The sequence below is a fragment of the Equus caballus genome, chromosome 25 (assembly GCF_041296265.1).
Source record: "Equus caballus isolate H_3958 breed thoroughbred chromosome 25, TB-T2T, whole genome shotgun sequence".
NCBI classification, from domain to species: Eukaryota; Metazoa; Chordata; class Mammalia; order Perissodactyla; family Equidae; genus Equus; species Equus caballus.
This window is the reverse complement of record NC_091708.1, coordinates 9,519,324-9,538,563: the sequence shown is the minus strand read 5'-3', so window position 1 is coordinate 9,538,563 and position 19,240 is coordinate 9,519,324. Positions and strand designations below refer to the sequence as shown.

The window sequence follows — 19,240 nt, the reverse complement described above, 5'->3', positions numbered from 1 at the left end:
CAGGGCATAAATTTTTTTGTGGACGTTCAAAGAATTGCTCAGCACCCCTCCCATAAAGACATTTACTAATTCCTATCAGCAACCCAATTTCCTTAATTATAGCACCAACTTAACTTCTCTTTAAGCCATTCTCTTAATTTTCTTTGGATATTTTCCAGATTTTTCACATCTTTGGTAAAGTTTGATGAGCTATTCTAGGCAGAATTTTTTGCTAAAGGTCCATCCAATTCAGAAACCACAGGAAAGACTGTTTTACTCCTGGTATGTCATATTCATTTCAGGATATCCTAGTAATATGTGGTCCCTTTTAACTCCAAACATTCCTAATAAAGCAAATTTCTCTTTCACCTGTGTTCTATCGTGACTTGATCTCCATTTACTCTTGTCTCTAGATTGCGTTTACTTCATCCTATATTTTTACTGTTAATTTTTTATCCCTAAGGGTATCACTCAAGGGAATGCCAATACACTGCTATCTAACTTTGGGAGCCACTGTCAACCCAGGTTAAGCACCAATCTACACAAAAGGTTGGTTAAGTTCAATGTCACATAATTTAACAAAGATAATATCCCCTAGATGTCAGGTCAAAACATCTTCTAAATTGTAGGCTTACTTAATGATAACCTTGAGGGTAGAATCCACATTGCATCATCTTTAAATATTTATTGCCCTGCCAATACTAATCTTCCACACTACGAAACATGATGTTTTTAGCACTCGATGTACAAAAACAATGTTTTATGGACACGTGATGCTCAATAAATATTTGCTGGAAGAAAGAATGAAAGATTTTATGTCTTCTAAACTCCTAAGTCTCCACAATGCAAGAACATAATACATATTTGCCAGACCTAAAATCATTGATTAAAATGCTATTTTCTACTGATTTTAATAAAGGAAACTGAGATACTGACCTACATGTTGAAGTATTTGCTTTAGAACAACAATGCAATTTAGCCCCATCGAGGCCCGTAGAGGGAGGAGGGTGTAGAGTGACTCCAGGGTGAACAGACTGTGAGCTTTCGAGAAAACACTGCCAGAGAGGATCCTGAGGCAAGGGCTGGGTCTTACAACCCTCGATGAGGCCGTCCACAATCTCCATTTCTGTTTTCTTAGACATCAGAATTCTCTTGCAGGCGTTTTGGCAAGCATGGTCTTCAGCTCTGTCACAGCAATATAAACCTACATTTTCAGAATATAAGTGGCTAAATTAGCTGGTTTATGTCATACATTGCTCAGAACAGAAGAACATTGCAGTGTACTGGAAACCATTGCTACTTTGAGCCATATGTCAATATCTATAGGACACAGGGCCTACCAAATTCTCCCTCCATTACTTTGCAGTGCAGCAGATAAGTGAAAAGCTAAAGGTGAAAGAGGTGTCTGTTACCAGAATTCACTACTGTCCCCAATCATGGGACCTCTAGCACCATTCCTACACAAACGAAAGGTCATCCTACACCAACAAGTCCTTACATGTGAGGTACTTCATGTTCCTGGAAAAGGTGCTGTAGATCAAACTGGAACTATTTCATGCTAGAAACAACTGCCTAAAATGGATTATGTTCTTGACATAATGCGAGATATGACATTTTAATAGCAACAACCACAAACACTGTATTTCATCACACTCTGGGATATAAAGCTTTTATAAATCTGTGCAAGTTAATTAATCTGTTATAATTTAAATAATACGTCGCAAACTGTGACAAGATATCAGTTTTCTTCAGCCCTTGATTTTCTACGAAGAATCAGAAAGTAAAAGAACAATCTGAACCATACTACAGAATTCAGAAAGGTTTCTTTGAAGTAGTTTTCTCAAGTGTCTTGACTTGCTAAGAAACCTATTCAGGTATATCTGTTTGTAGCGTTCTTCTCCAGATGTCCTCTGACTAGCACGGACGTTTGAGATGGTCATTCTTCTACCCTTAAAACATCTTTCTGGGGCCAGCCCGGTGGTGTAGTGGTTAAGTCCGTGAGCTCCACATCAGGGGCCAGGGGATTATGGGTTTGGATTCCAGACATGGACCAACAGACCGCTCATCAAGCCACGCTGTGGTGGCATCCCACATACAAAACAGAGAAAGAGTGGCACGGATGTTAGCTCAGGGCCAATCTTCCTCAGCCACCCTCCACAAAAAAACCCAATAAAACATCTTTCTGCTCTTTTTGGAGCTGCTATCACCTTAGCTCCAGCAGCACCCCCACAGCCTAAACGTCAGTGAAGGCAGATCTGCCTTTAAAATGAATGAAGGCTATTTGTGGCAAACACTTCACCTTCTGATTTTCAGCACAGAGCCACACCACAGAATGTCGCCAGTCGGAGTTCTGCTTTAGACGCTGGCCAAACAAGGCCAGAGCACCGCTTTTGCGTTTACAAAGCAAGTCTTTCACATTCCAGCGTAAATCAAAACATTCGCATCTGGCATATTTATAAGTCTTTTATCAGTTTGGTTAATTAGTCAGTTCTTTAAAGTTTGATCATCTCTAAATGAAGACAATGGATTATACGATATACAAAGCTGAGACAATGAAAATTCCAAAAGGTACAGCTTCATTAGGAGGCCCTGATTAAAAAAAGTTACCAGGATCTCTTCTCATTTTTATGATTGTTTTTTTTTGCAAAGAAAGATTCGTGCTGAGATAACATCTGCTGCCAATCTTCCTTTTTGTCCCCCCTCCCCAAAGTCCCTATACATAGTTCTATATCCTAGCTTAGTTCTTCCATGAGCCACTGCCACAGCATGGCAACCGACAGACAGGTGGTGTGGTTCTGCAACCAGGAAGCGAATCCGGGCTGCCAAAGCGATGAATGCCAAACTTTAACCACTAGGCCATCAGCGCTGGCTTGATGATATTTTTATTATGAGAGTAATAACTGTTCATTGGTAAAAACTGAAACATTACAGACAAATATAATGTGGAACAAACAGGTATATAAAAATAAATATGTCAGGGGCTGGCCCCGTGGCTGAGTGGTTAAGTTCGTGCGCTCTGCTGTAGGCGGCCCAGTGTTTCGTTGGTTCGAATCCTGGGCGCGGACATGGCACTGCTCATCAAGCCACGCTGAGGTGCAGCGTCCCACATGCCACAACTAGAAGAACCCACAACGAAGAATACACAACTATGTACTGGGGGGCTTTGGGGAGAAAAAGGAAAAAAAATAAAATCTTAAAAAAATAAATAAATAAATATGTCATATTATACATTTAGTTTTGCAACTTGTTTTTTTGCTTATTATATCTTGCACTTCAATGTAAGCATACTTGTTTATGTTCGTTGTATAGTGTTATTATACAGATACATGATTTATTGAATCAATTTTAATCAATACTCTATTGATGGATGTTTGGGTTATTTCTAATTTTTGTCTATTACCACTAATGTTGTAGTGAACATCCTTTATAATCAGATACATTTTTGCAAATTCGTGAGTTTTCTTGAAGGACAAATTCTGAGAAATGGAATTGCTAGATTAAAAGGTATGATTAATTTGAAATTCTCATGGTCAAAACCCAGCTCCCCCCCAGAATACCCACACCACCGAATTCCCCCAGTGCCTGTTTCTTCATACCCTTGACAGTTCCATCTTTCTTGGCATCTTTTAGCTGTGACAGTAATGTCCAATCTGCTAAATCTAAACACCAAAAGAAGTCTGGTGTTTCCCAAATGATCCAGACTACAGATATCTTCAAGAATTTACTTCCTTCTAACAAATTATTTTACCAAAGATCAAAATGAGAGGAATATGTAACTTTTTACTTACTATCTGTTGGGTTCCTCATTGGATAAGATTGGGTGTAATTGTTCACACAGTGTATTAATTGTGGACTAATAGAGGCACAATAATTTTCCACAGCTTTGATCTGAGATGGACCAGGAGAAGAGTCTGTTCGAAAAATGGCTTGACAGTATTCTCGGCAGTTTGTGTGATGGCCTGCATAACTACAACACACTGAGCCCACTGGGGGAAGAAAAGGAGATGACACTGAAATACAAACAGCTATTTGCTAACATTAAATCACCATCATAATGCTGGAACAATGTGTCTTTTTGAATTTCAGAAATAAAACCATGCCATAGAAGACAAGCACTGTCTTAAAATAAGTTTTAAAACTTAAGATGTTTTACTGTCTTAAAACTTAAAACCAGCACTACTGGAGGCCCAGCCATGGGGACATTCAGGTGCTCACTGGTATAGGAAAGTCACTATCCATCAACTTATCGTCTATAGTCCAGGGGTTCTCAGCAGGGGTGCTCCCTGGGAGAATTTGAATGCCTGTGGAAATGTTTCCAGTGTTCATGATGACTTGGGGGGACTACGGCTGGCTTTTAACGCATGGGGCTCAGGGCTATTAAATACTCTGCAAAGTACAGGCCAGTTTCATACAACCAAAACTGTCTCCCAAAATGCCAATAGCGCCCATGTTGAGAACCACTGGGACAGCTTCTTTCCGTTAGATTTATGGAAATTTATGAACAAAGCAAAGCAAAACAAACAAAACCAAAATAAAACAAAACCCCACATGCCTCACATTTATAAAAACTATGAGTATCATCTCATAAATTTAGCAATTATATAACTATGTATCTTGAAACAAAATCCTAAAAGTTCTATACTGCTTGAATATCTCCAAGAATATGCCTAAATTGAAAGTCTTCACTTAAAACTGATAAGACCTGCTTCAGTACTGAAGAGTAAAACCCATACTTGAAATAAATATGATTCTGGACTTATGTATTCTTATAAATCAAGGGGCACCATTTAAGGTATCTGGGCAGAGCTAGATGAGTGGCTAGGGATGAAGATGGAGGATTTATAATGGAGAAGAGCAGGAGACCCTCACAGGAGAAGGTGAGGAGCCTGCAGGAGGCTGAATGGAGCCAAGGTAGAGGTATGGCAGGGAAATGTTAAGAGAAAGGCAGGTAGGAAATCTCTGATAATTATTAGCGATGGTTGTGCACGAACCAAAACCAGGTTTCTGGTGAATTTCACAGACCAGGAATGATCAGGGAATTCAGGCAGCTTCCAGAAATAATGATAATGATAAAATCATATACAAATTAACTAAACTAGGACTGAACTGACGCAGCACAAGCCTCAGTTTCCTGGACTAGAAAATTATTTCATACCTATTGTGCCACCTAAGTTTTTGACTTGTAATTACTTCCAAACTTACTGTGTTCATTGCTGAATTCTTCATTTTCATCACAAAGAACAATTATTAATGGCTACATTTATCACTGTCAACCTCAACGAGGATAAACTGGGAGTGGGGAGGGGATACTGAAGACAGAAGAGAGACAAGTGAGAAAAGGACAAGGATGCCGATCTTCTGACTCCCCCATTACGCTGGCTTCTTTACCAGTGTGGGGGGACCTAAGATTACATGCCAGAGACTATCTGGGATATCTTGAACTCAGCCCCAGTTAGAAAGGGTAGAAGAGAAAGTATAGACAGCCAGTCTTTCTTACTATCCTTTGATACACCCCACTGCCAAGCTAATCTAAACAACTCTGTTGCTCAGATGCGTTTCCCCATCGCTAACCGCTCTCGCTATTCCCTTCACCTGGAATGTCCTTCCTCCAGCCTCCACTGTTCACATCTTGTCCATCCTTCGAGGCCCAGTTCAGCTACCAAGTCCACAAAGTCACCTCTAAGCACCCCTGCAGGATGTGATCCCTACTTCCTCTGAACTCCCACAGCACTTTATCAGTGACCCTATCCCATATCCACCATGTCCCAGTGTTCTTTGTGCACAGGTTGTGTCCCCCACAGATGTGCGTCTGCCCTGCACGGAGCAAGCAGTGAATGAACGTCTGCTGAATGAACTGAGAGGCGGCCCTGAGCAAGTGCTGCATTGCATCACGGGGGAGTGCTTCCCTTCTGAAAGTGATGCCATTATTCACGCGGGGCGTGATCTTCCTCTAGCACACCCAGCACTAGTCTCTGCTTTGCAAATCTGCAACTAGGACACGGAAACCGGTGTAATTCAAGAATGGCCTGAACACTCCAGAGGAAGGAGCCTATCGGAATCCCGCCGTGTACAATACTTCAGATGGCTTACTGACAACCTCAGTTCTACTGCCAGGGTCTTGGCAATATTTAGACAGCTAAATCCCATTCTGTAAACTGTGCTTTGCTCTTTGGACTGGTTACATAACCATCGACAATATACTTACTTTCATTTCTGCTAATGCAACTGAAAAGAGCATTCTGTAAATTAAAGAAAAACAAACAAACAGAAATTAACAACCACACAGAATTTCTAATTTTATTCCACTTTATTGTTATATGGAAATCAGGATATCAAACTCTTTAAGGCTTCTCTAAACCCAAGACTGAAAACAAAGAAGCTACGAGATGGCATCCTGGTGAAAAGGGAAATCATCTTCCAGCATGTAGTGGGGATCAAGATTATCTCTTGAGCCATAAGCTGACCACATCACAGCAAACCAAGTTTACGTAAAGCAGTACCAATGTGTGTATGTGGAGGAACTTACAACGTATCAGTTCATGACTTCTTGTAGTATATAATACAGGACATTTAGAGAGACATATATTTCATAGAAACACTGCATTTTAGAGCTGAAAGGACCTTGGAGGCCATCTCTAACCGTTCTCACACACGGCCTCGCACTAGAATCCCTCGGGCTTCCCACGCCTTACCCGAGAGCACAGGATCAGAACCTGGGTTCACGGTGAAGCACGGAAGTCTGCATTTTAAGCAAGGCCCCAAAGATAACTCTTACGTAGCCACCCTGGGGCCAGAGATGGGGAACGTCTCTACCATTTGACAGATGAAGACACTGTTTCCTCAACAGAGGAGAGACTGCCCCAGGTCACAGAGCAAGCCAAAAGCAGAGACTGAGATAGAATTAGTGTTTCTAGAGCTCTGAGATCACTGTTCAGAAAACATCATACTGTGTTAAAGTCTTTGTAGGAAAATAAGAAGCAAAACAAGACAAAAACAATTCACTGTACAAACCCATTTGGATATTCAGGGCTTGTCAACAATGATTAATATCACTCACAACTGGAAGAGAATGAATTCTTCAAAGAAATACTATGGGCATAAACGAAAGGTAGATGGAAATCAAGTGCACCCTTCTTGTTGAATACAGATGATTCTGGCTTTTAATTACAGCTAACGCACAAGCCAGCCACGTGATCTGGATTTGTTAAAGGACCAGCTTTACTGACAGTTAAAACCCAGGGATACTTGAAGTGTCCCTCTCCGTAGTGGTGTGAAGCTGTTCTGCATTCATTTTCTCCGTAAATAATATTCTACTGTAGGAATAAACCACACTTGATTTATCCATTTAAAGCAAAATAAAACAAAACAAAAACCCCAGGCGTCAGAGATGAGGGCTAATGAATTCACCCAGTGAATTCTTTCTGCTAGAGATCTCATCGAACAACATAAAAGTCGTGAAAAGGAAATACTCCTGGTGTTCTTTGACAGTGCTCTCTCTTCACCCATGCTTCTTTGTTTCTGACTTTTCTGCTACCAGTTGTAGCCAGCCCTCTATTCTGATTCAATGGTTTCAGGAACACTTTCCATAAAATGATATAAATCAGTATTAAAAAGCAATCTGCTACCAACTTTCCAGCTCTCATGGCCCTTCTCTAATAAGCTGGTGTTCCTTTGGTTTTGGCTTTTTTAACCTTGTACATGAAGAAGTGTTTTTGTTATCTTGGTGGCTGTTCTGGGTTGCATGGTCTGACTTCCACTTTTGGTATTCTTCTACTATCTCGAAGTCTCTAGAGAAGTAGTTCTCACCTGGGGTGACTGTGCTTTGGCAACGTCTGGAGACATTTTTCATTGTCACAACTGGGTGCAGAGGGGAGTGTATGTGCCACTGGGATATAGCAGGTAGAGTTCAGAGACGCTGCTCGACATGCTACAATGCACAGAACAGCTCCCCCACAACAAAAGATTACTCAGCTCCAAATGTCAATAGTGCCAAGGTTGAGAAACCCTGTCCTAGAGACTTACGAATCTGTTCAAGCTGGATTTTTACAAAATTTGACCTTAGAAATAAAAGAAATATCTCTGGGTCAGCCTTCTGGATCACTTGGCTTCAGAGAGAAGTACTGAAAGACACAAACCTGAAAAATGTCAGAGATCATCTAAACCAACTCCTTATTTGACAGGAGCCAGAGACCGAGGCCTAGAAAGGAGAAATACTTAGGGACCCTGGCTTTCACCCACAAACAGGTTGGCATACCATGGCACACAGGCCAAATCTTGCCCAGTGCCTGTGTTTGTAAATAAAGTTTTATTGGAACACAATCACATCCATATGTTTACATAGTGCATATGGCTACTTCACACTACGATGGTAGGTTGAATAGACACAAACCACATGGCCTGCAAGCTAAAATATTTGCTATCTGACCCTTTACAGAAAAAGTTTGCCAACCCCTAATGTAGAAGAAAGGCGCAGGTGTCTCCTTTGATGTCACATCCACAGTTCAGAGATATTCCCTAAGCACTTCTCATTTCTCTAATGTTCACTGATCCACCTTTCATGCATAGGTTTACTCTCATTTGTTGAACCAAAAACTTTTACATTTCTACATGGCAGCACCTCTTGTGTTAATAAATACTGTTTTTACATCTTTATGTTCATCTTAACCAATTTCCAGGTTTAAAAGAATGGTCCTTAATTTGGGTATACCGGCTTTTGTCTCTGTTGCTTACTTTATCCTCATGATTTCATAGACTCTGATCATATCCCCCTATTTGAGAAAAGATTCCTAACCTTCCGTAACTACACCTCACTATCAACTATACCACGGATAGCGATACCTAAGGTACAATCTATAGGTAACTCTACCTTTTCACCGCTTAAATTATTGCTGATTCATTTGACAGGGCTTAAGACATACTACGTAATGAGTTACAGGATTAACTTAAAGTTTCTTCATTTCTTAAGACAGCCAATCTTGGGGTCTTAGTGAAGTCAATCCTTAAGTCTTTCAAATGTCTGATCACCATCTGGTGGCAAAAGCAGAAGTAACTGATGGTTTACACTCACTTGTATGGAACCTCTTTGGACCTTCCACCACCAATCTATACCCAGTGTGCCTCCATGTAACAGTTCCCTCACCTCACTCATCTAACTCTAGAACAGATCAAAGTTACAGCGTTACTGAGGTGAGGATCTACCACAACCCCAGAGACCCAAAGAACACGTCAGTGTACTGGAGTCGACACGGTCCCAGGAGACCTTCAAATCCCTTCCACAACCTCAGAGACCCAAAGAACATGTCAGTGTACTGGAGTCCACACGGTCCCAGGAGACCGTCCAATCCACAGCCTTTGCTGTACAGCTGGAGAGACAGATGCACACATGACGCAAAGGGCAGAGCAGGGCTAGAACCCAGACCGCTCCACCAGTGCTCCGCCATGACACTATGCTAGAAGACGACTTTGGATTATTTTTCTGAGAGCAGCCAACACACGGATGAGTTTACGTCCATAGAGTAATCCATTTCGACAGTCTCCTATTTTTAAAATCAGTACCTTAAATTGTGAAAAAAAATCATTTTCTTGAGATTAACTTATATCCCTTTAAAAAATTTGATGGTGACATCTTTCCTCAGGCAGCTGCTCCATTAACCAGTTCCCTGCCCCACTCGCACTCGTTTTACAGAACTGCAACAAGCCCTTCCACCAAGTGCTGGAAGCAGGTGACCTGTGGGCAAACTTGGCAGAAAAACTAAGATATAGAGTGACATTGAAGTCGAGGGAACTTATGTGATCCTTCATGCCACACTGACCTTCCTTTTGGGGTACATCTGGGCGGTGGACTCTGCTGGTCCAACCTCTTGCTCAGAAGTTGGTTCTGCAGATGGATTTTCTGTCCTGGCCACCCACTTTTCCACTTCAGGGACTCCTTTGGAACATTTCTCCATTTGTCCACTTGTCTCAATCTTTTCTTTGTCCACTGCCCTTCTACTACTGGCCTCTCCAGCTCCCTTTCCCATTCTCACCAATGATGAGGATGATGAAAATGAAGCAAACAGTGATCATACGAATCTTGTGAAAACAACAACAGGTTTGAATTTTGGATGTTTAGTCACTTCTGGACAAAGACCCAAAAGAGCACATTTTATGAACTGTTATTTAATGTTTCCTATTCCCAAGGCCACTAGTTAAAAGTAAAGGAGTAGCTCTGTTTCTAAGGCCTCACTAAATAAAATCTGTTTGTTTGCTTTTCACAGATGGACTGAAATTTCTCCCAGTTTGAACTTTTGCATTAGTATGAGAAATCTAGCTCATCAAATGCTTAGTTGGAGAGATCAAATAATTGACCTTTCAAAAATATTTTTAAACTTCTCCAAGATGTTTTCTTCTTGTTGCGGACACCATGCTTTTAAGTCAAAAAGTCTAAGTGACTAGAATATGTAAAGGAGTTTAATATCACGACATGGATATCACTAAACAAGTGACTCTTCAATTTCTTCAGCCTCCCAAATGATAAATGTTATTTCAATACTTGGACAAAAATGAACACACAAAACTGAAATAAGTTAATATGTTTAGACTGCTCAGATAAGTTTGCTCATTATCAGCACAGAGCATCCAGCCAGCTGGAAGCAAATTCCCTGGTAAGTAACATCTGCAGAGTAACACAAGGTCTAGAACAGACTTTAGCACAGAGGATGTGTTCGTGGTGGACTGACTGCAGTAATGATCCCAATGTTCCTATTCCCCTGCCTCTATTTCTCACATAGTAACTCTGGACTTAGCCATGCAATTTGCTCTGGTGAAGCAGGCAGTGGCAGGCTTGAAGCAAGCAGAGGCCTGCACACACACTTGCATGTTTCCACTTCCTCTCGAGCCCCTGCTACCACCATGGGAATACACATGAGCCAGCCTGCTAGAGGGCTGGGGGAGACACATGGAGGAGAGCTGAGCTGACCCAGCCAAGGGCCTCCTAACCAGCCAGACCCAGGCCAAATGCCAAATGATTGCAGATGCATGAGTCAGTCCAGCCAGAATCAGCTAAGCCTGGCCACATCAGAACTGCCCAGCTGGCCCTTAGATTCATGAGAAATAATCAACTTTTATTGTTTAGGATATGGAGATTGGGGATGGTTTGCCATACATTATAGTGTAACAGAAAGCGCTTTCTCTCCTCATTCAAAGAATACCTAATTCATAGACATTTACACAGGGTTTCCATACAAAACTGCTATTTACTGTGGAATAAAGAACCTTGCGTAATTCAGCTGTCCAGAGTGGAAAAAATTCTATTTCTAAAAATACTAACTATAGCACCTATTTACAGGCAACACATTTTTATTTACTCTTACAGTCTTATCTGCTCTGTGAAGACTTCCCCATTACCCTGGGCAGGGTTTCTCCTCTAGGCGTCAATGTGTCTTGTATAGACTTCTAGCAAAGTACTTGTCTCACTGCATTGTAACACACTTTTTGAATTTCTCTCTTCCCATAGACTAGATGACGAACTTCCTGCAGACAGTGGCTAAATCCTTTCATCTTTGTACCCTGAAAACACTGCCTGATAGACATTAAATGTATCAGTTCGGTGTGTATCAGTTCAATGAATGCTGAGTAAATGAATGAATGACAGATACAAAGACAACTGAGACATGGACTCTGCCCCCAAGAACTGAGTTTAGCACTAAAAACTGACATGTAAACAAAGAGTTACACTAAAGGGGACAAATGCTATCCCAAAGCATGTAAAATGCTTAGAAGTAGCAGTCGATTTTATGTGTGTGGAGGCAAGAGGGCTGGGAAGGAAAGTGTTTAAAGAGGAACCATGTAAGCCAGAATTCGGGGCAAAGGTTGCCAGTGGGATGGAAGGGTAGTGGTGTGCTGGGACCAGCTTTCGCAGAGGTGTGGGTGGGGGTGGTCCTGATTTCTAATATTTGCTGATGTTTATGGTGTAAATACCCCATCATGACTGCTTTCCTGGTTTGCAAAATTCCTGAATATTTAACAATCAGTTCGCCCTAGCTGGTAGGAGCTGGCTCCAGCACACTCTGGATTGGGTGATAGGATGGATTCGGGGAGAGGGAATTCCAGGTAGAACAAACAGGTTGTGCAACTACAATTAATAAATCTAACACCTGGCCCACCTGGGGAATCCTGAGCAGCCAGCTGCTGAAGGGTAAAGGAGGGAAGAGTCAGGGGCTAGATCAAGAAAAGCCCAGTACACCATGCTGAGGAACGTGACCTGTGTCCCATGGATGAGCCACTGAAGAGGTTTAAGGAAGGGAGTGACACGACCATATGTGGTCTTCAAAGAGAGCACCCCAGGAGAAGTGGAGAGAGTAAACAGAGGAGAAATTAGATAGAAAAGCTGGTGGGGCAGCTATCCTAGCAGTCCAGAAAAGTGGTTTAAAGGCCTGAGCTAAGGCAGTAATTGAGAATCTGGAACAGAGGCTGACTTGAGATATATTTTTGAGGCAAATTTTTTGGGTTTGATAGCCAGTTATTTGTGGGAGGTGGTGAGAAGAGAAGAGAGTAGACAATATCTCTTAGGGTTTTAGTTTCTGTATCTGGGAGAACCATACTGGAACAACCAAGCAACAAATGTAAAAGAAAGAAGTTTTTTTTTTCCAGGAAGATTAGCCCTGAGCTAATATCTGCTGCCAATCCTCCTCTTTTTGCTGAGGAAGACTGGCCCTGAGCTAACATCCGTGCCCATCTTCCTCTACTTTATATGTGGGACGCCTGCCACAGCATGGTTTGACAAGTGATGCCATGTCTGCACCCAGGATCCGACCTGGCGAACCCTGGGCCGCCGAAGCGGAACGTGCGCACTTAACCGTTGCCCCACTGGGCCAGCCCCTAAAAGAAGTAAGTTTTTGTTTTGGGATGTGTACGTGTGTGCTGGTATGTCACAGTAAGGTGGAGGGAGGAGGAGGTAGGGAAGATAGGGAAGGTAACAATCAGCTTGGCTGATTCAAAATGTCAGTTGAACATCCAAAGTACACAGATCCACTAGTGATTCAGGAGCTCAGAAAAAGATGTCAGCAAAGAAGATTCTGCAGTTGTCATCATACAGGGGCAATTAAAGCTAGGGAGTAGATGAGATTGCCTAGCGGGAAAAACCTGGCCATTTATTAGCCCAGGTCACTGGTCCAACCTGACTTGATCAGATTTCCCTTGTGGGACGATCTCATTCAGGGGACTTCTGAGAAGATGGACTAGAGAGGAATTACACTAGCACAAAGAGACTAAAAAGGAGTTATTCCCTTCCCAAATAAAAAAATATGACACAAGAAAACAACATACAAAGGGAACATATTCAAGGTTTTGTCCTATCTTAAGCCAGTACTGCAGGACCTAACCGGTTTCGCTCTTTTTGGAGCTCATCAGCTGCAGGTAACGGCTCGGGGCTGCTCTCACGCAGCACACCTCCATAGCATCTCATCATTTACAAAGTCTCCCATTCCGTCTTCTACTGACTCTGTCCTGACGACTTTCAGAGTTTCCTTAGCATTAACTAAAAGCAGCTTTACATTTAGGTCCTGAAGGCTTTGCAAGGGCAAAGTGCGACATGATTCTTTGTGCTAAAATGCTCAAAGCTGCCTGTCCACAGCCCTGGCTGTCAGCAGCCATACAAGAGGGTCTACTCCAGTCTCTGAAGATTGGCCCTGAGCTAACATCTGTGCCAACCTTCCTCTATTTTATGTGGGATGCCACCAGAGTGTGGCTTGACGAGTGGTGCTAAGTCTGTGTTGGGGATCTTAACCCTTGAACCCCGGGCCACTGAAGGAGAGCGCACGAACTTAACCACTACGCCACTGGGCCAGCCCCAGGACTATTTTTTCATCTCTTTTCCTTTAAGCTTCTTGTAGTAAATCTAGAATCAAGTTTAATTTGAGAAAAAAGGAACAAAATAAAACTAACACATAGAAATCTTTAAAACAACATTTTATTGTGACATTTTCTGAGGATACACTGTACAGCCCATGTAGGCATACGTAAATATGCAGCAAACACTGGCATCCAGGGTTAGGACAAAGTGTATGGAAAGCCACCATCTGTGTCACAGGGGGCTGGAAGAGGCCTATATATACATATTTACACATAATTTACTTTTATATGCATAAAACATCTCTGGTGGGGGCCGGCCCAGTGGCATAGTGGTTAAGTTCTTGCACTCCGCTTCAGCGGCCCAGGGTTCACTGGTTCAGATCCTGGGCTGGGACCCAGCACTGCTCCTCAAACCATGCTGTGGCAGTATCCTTCATAAAACAGAGGATGACTGGCAACAGATGTTAGCTCAGGGCCAATCTTCCTCACCAAATAAAAAACCTCTAGTGACTCTAAAAACTGGGTGGCCATCACACAAGAAGTGGCAAAGAGACTTTTTATCATATACCATTTTTAATTTTGAACATGTGAAATTCAAACAACAGAATTTAACACATACCTCCACCCTTCTCTTATGCACTTAGCTGTGTGTTGTTGACGGGATGGCACGGACAGAACCAAGCCTGGAACTCACAAACCTGACCATCTTTGCTTTTGTGGTTCTCAGAGACTCTTTTTAATACTCTCAGTCTTAATTTAATCTTAGCATTCTCACAGAACCAGAGTCCCAGGACAGAACATTATTTTAGTTTTGTTAACAACTGTTTAATTTAAAACTTATAAATGCCTTAAGATTAAAAAAAAGTGAGTCCTCACAAAAATATCTCCTACTGACTTTCCTTTATAGTTTCTCACCTTCCTTAATGAAATAACATCAAATAACTGGACTAAAGAACGCTAGGAAAGAAAGAAAAGAACTGAAAACGCTATTTCTGAAAAGAGTATAAAGAAAAGCATAGAGAAGGATCTGTGAAGAAGGAAGACACAAGTAAAAACGTAAAAGTGTGATGATAAATTTGTAGCACGGCACTTCAGTGGCTCATGCAGCAATGGAGAGATTCATATTTATGACCGTTATGCTAAGAGAAGAGCAGGTGAGGCCTGACATAAAGGTAGGAAATGGATTTATGAACTGGAAACTAAAATGTGTCTCATCACTTTATAGCCATTGCCAGTCTCTGGAAATTCACTGGCCTCACGTCATCTTTATTCTAATGTTCGACAGAAAAAAAAAAACTAAGAAGAAAAATAACTTGAAAAAAAAATCACCATTTTGGTGGCTATAAGGAAATATGCTTGCCAATTTGTAGACAACGACTTATACTATATGTCTCACACCTCACAGAAAACATGAATTAGTTTTTACTTCAGTTCTAATCAGCCAGCTATACCGATGGCTTAGCCAGCATCTGTTCTGTTGGTGCCCACGTCATTCCACTTGTTGAATATTTTGAATATCATCCCTGGTTCTAGTGCCACATCTCAATGAACCCATGTGGCCTTACAAACACTTCAGCGTGGGTCAAGGATCAAGCCTGCGAAAATGCACAGAGAACCTCGAACTGAGCAAGCCCATGACACTTGAACATGTCCATACAGGTGCCATCAAGCCACTGGTTGATTTTGATAGCTCTAATTAAACAAGTGTGATTCTGAAGGAAGTACTCTTAAGTACAGAAGGAAGTAATCCTTCTTAGGTATTGGTCAAGATAAGAGAACTGGAGAGTTGGGAAATCATTAGTCAAATCTCCTGTCCATTGCAGAAATCCCTTCCACAATATGTGAGGCCAGTAAGCCTTTGCTTCAACGTTTCCAGCGACAAGATCTCCTCTTTTTCTTGGAGTATCTCATTCCAACATTCCACTACTGAATGCATCTTCCTACTAAATTGTCAGATCAGTATCTGGCTTCTTCTCCTCTAGATCCCTCAAGAACCAATTTTCAAAGTGCAGCGCTTTTCTTTTTCCTACACTTTCTCTTTAATAGAGCTTTCTTTCACTCTCAAGGTTGAAGGGTTACGTCAGGGTTGACCTTGAGCATAGCATCTCTCCACACCTTTAGTCCTGCATTTCTAACTACCTCTGAGATATGGGTTTTTACATTTAAAAAGACATAAGACTCAATATACTTCAATTTCTTTAAACTCCTCTCCCAACGTAAACACGATTGTTGCTGTGTATTTTATCTCTTTTTTTAAACTCAATTAATACATTATTGTTTTATATAATCTGTGTTTGAATTTGGTTACTTTGTATTTTCATCATTCTCATTTTCTTTTGCATCTCAAATAATTGTAGATATTTTAGAACTCTCTTCAGAGAAGGACTTCTAGAAGAGGTCCAGTAATGGCAATTCTGTTTTTGTTGTCTGGAAGTATCTTAATTTTGCCCTCTTTCTTGAGAAATATTTTTGCTGGATATGGAATTCTAGGTTAACAGTTATTTTCTTTCAGAACAGTTTAGGTATCACTCCACTGTCTCTGGCTTCCTCTGTTGCTACTGAGATACCAGCTGTTGGTCTCCTTTGAAGGCAAGGTCTTTTTTTCTGATTGTTTTTAAGATCTTTGGCTATGAGCTCTATCTACAATGTATGGATTTCTCTCTCTTTTTTAATCCTGCTGGGGATTTGCTGGGCTTCTTTAAACACTGCCTCTGCCCCATATTCTTTCTTCTTCTTGTAGTATTCCAATTAGAACACTTTCTCTATCCTCCACATCCCTTAAACTCCCTTTTATAAGCCTGTCCCTCTGGCATATAATTTCTTCGGTTCTATCTTCCAAATCATTAATTCACTAATAATTGTTTTTTATACTTCCCTGAACATCACTTCTTATATTCAATCCATCATAACAAATCCTGTAGGTGGATTCTGCCTTCAAATCTCTGATTTACTTCTGAATACTCGACTCTATTGCTATCACTCCAGTTTTGGGCATCATCTGATTTTGGCAAGATTAGAGGAGTTTGGGGGATCTAAAACTTAGCCTACACATCACTAAGACTTTCAGCTTTCTAAAATATTAGACTTGTAATTTATGTTGGTCTTCTATTACAGATTCATCATCTCCCTCTACTTAATAATGGGTTGAGCCTCAAAATATCACCTTTCTGGTCTGGTCCCACTTTGCCTGTCCAAGCATAGAACCTCAGCCCAAAGTTGGCTTATTTTCTTTTTGCCCCCTGCACAAGCAAAGTGTATGTTTGCTCACATGCTTTTAATCCAGTCTTCTTACCCAAATTACAGAAATCCTTTCAGACCTCTCTCTTTCGAGAACTCTTCCCTGATAACCTCCAACACACTCACTCTGCTTTCTGATTTCCCTGAGCCCTTGCGTGGGCAGTATATATTTTAATCATCTTGACTCAACTAGATACAATTCTTTGGTATTTGAAGTTATAAGTGGCTTAACCAGAATTCTAACCTAGGTCTAACCTAGGTCTCCCAAGTCTGTGCTCCTTCTAATATATAAAATGGCCTTTCTGTAATCAATAAACACTTGTTGATTTGCATAAGAAAGAAACCAGATGCTACAAAATCAGCCATAACAATGCTTTATATTTAACTGGCTTAGCCTAGCTTGGGTGGAACAAAACAGAATCTTAAATGGCATTAAGATTTTTTAACTTTATTCATGTAAGTAAATTTCTTAGGAAATCCCCTCAAAAGGAATTTTGCAGCAGCTTACCAGTAAAGATAAACATTAGCTCTTCCAAATATGATTACTCACTCTGAATCTTTAGTCAAACAACGTCAAACCATCCTTCAGGGTAAATGCTAATCCCTGAAACAGTAAGCCTAAAGGAGGAGCTTACACATCTAGAAGTTCACCCCAGGGACCATACAGTGTTAAGGAAAAGGTCCTAAAAGCCTAGTTTCATAAACTGTTCTAATGTTCATAAACAACCAGTCCAGTTAAAATAGGTTCCACTGCGGCAAACTTACCCAATTCACTTTATATCAAAGAGCTATCATCTCTAGACTTCAACAGTCCTGAGAGGGACTGTTATTTGGGGTTTATAATGTAGAGCCCTCTTTCTGCATTAAAGTGCTCGTCTCTCTTTTTATTTCTAAATAACATATAAGAAATCAAATTGAGTCTGAATAATTTGTAGGGTCAGTTTTAAATATACGTATACATTACATATATAGTATATTACACGTATACATTTTACATATATATGTAAAAGAACCCTCTTGGCATACAGATTTTTGGAAAACAATTGCTTAATTCTAGGCCAAATAAGGGAGGATAGACCAGGAAAAGTAAACTACTCTTAGTATTTCTCTCATAGGACAGTGTTTATCTCTCTTACCTTTCCTGTCCCGTCCTTCATCAACACATACTGGCAGACTTCCTAGGGCAATGCAGAAATCCAGACAAGAGAAGGAAGCACACTAAAATAATGGAGGACAGGCTACAGAAGATGGACAGTGTCAGACATCATGTGGGAGAAAAGAAGGAATTATCAGTTAGCCACTTCATTCAAGAGAAACTAAAACTAGTTATTTCAAAGGTAGAGAGATAAGGAAAAAAAGAAAGATCTTTTACTTCCTTGTAGCAAGGCTCCTTCCAATAAGAACAGAGGAGAGTTGTACTTTAATCTTGAAATTTGTCTTCAGACAAACAGATAAAACTTAGAAAATAGTATAAAGGGATAAAAGATAAATAAGATTTCTCCAATTAAAAAATATTAATCAAGAGATACAATTATAGGTTTTGAGAAAAGAAAAAAAATTCAGAACTAGATTTTTGAAGCAGTTAAGAGTTGTTCTAGCTTTCTTCTCCAAGAGAAAACAGACTATTAAAAGCAATAGGAATCCCAATGTTTACATATAAAAATGATGAATGAGGCATATGCACTTGTGTCCTTAATTACATGGTCTCACACTATGAAAAACGATAATATGCTCACATTTAACGATGGAGTTCTAGAAACTGAACAAAGGAGTCCCACCGAGGAGCTTTTTCACATCAGGACAATCCTCTCTACGTATCTGCATGATGTGAAACACCTCCTCTACCGCTGACCTAGTAACTCCCCCATCTAGAACCACAGTGCTTGAAATACCACCTTTGGGAACAAGAGTCCTTCAGATTCAACACAGCCTTTGTAATTTAGTACTTTTTCCCCCAAATGCAAGACACTATGAAAGTCTGAAGCTACTCACACTAGCAGTGTGATTTTTTTCTTCCAATTAGAGGTAGTTTATAAAGATGGATGCCTGGATGGGTCAAGGGACAGGAAAAGGGGCAAAAACGATATGGAACCCAAGACAAACTGTTTTACAACCTCGGGTACAGCCAGTTCCTTTATTATGAAAACATCATAGGTTAAATCCTCCATATATGTGATTTAGGCATTTCTTTAAA

The 19,240-nt window shown here is 40.8% G+C and overlaps 1 protein-coding gene across 8 annotated transcripts in view; it reads right to left on the bottom strand.

Annotated features, from left to right (window-relative positions):
* RECK (reversion inducing cysteine rich protein with kazal motifs) overlaps positions 1-19,240 on the bottom strand; it is a 97,791-nt gene that overhangs the window by 52,679 nt on the left and 25,872 nt on the right. For 4 of the 8 annotated variants that reach the window (XM_023629662.2, XM_070250707.1, XM_070250709.1 and 1 more), the window contains 3 exons: positions 6,185-6,218; positions 3,768-3,965; positions 916-1,183 (listed from right to left, as the gene is read on the bottom strand). In XM_023629662.2, the coding sequence (XP_023485430.1) occupies positions 916-1,183; positions 3,768-3,965; positions 6,185-6,218 (500 nt within the window). Of the gene's footprint in view, positions 1-915; positions 1,184-3,767; positions 3,966-6,184; positions 6,219-18,182; positions 18,285-19,240 lie in introns of all 8 variants that reach the window. The other 4 variants (XM_070250708.1, XM_070250710.1, XM_070250711.1 and 1 more) reach the window with 2 other exon arrangements.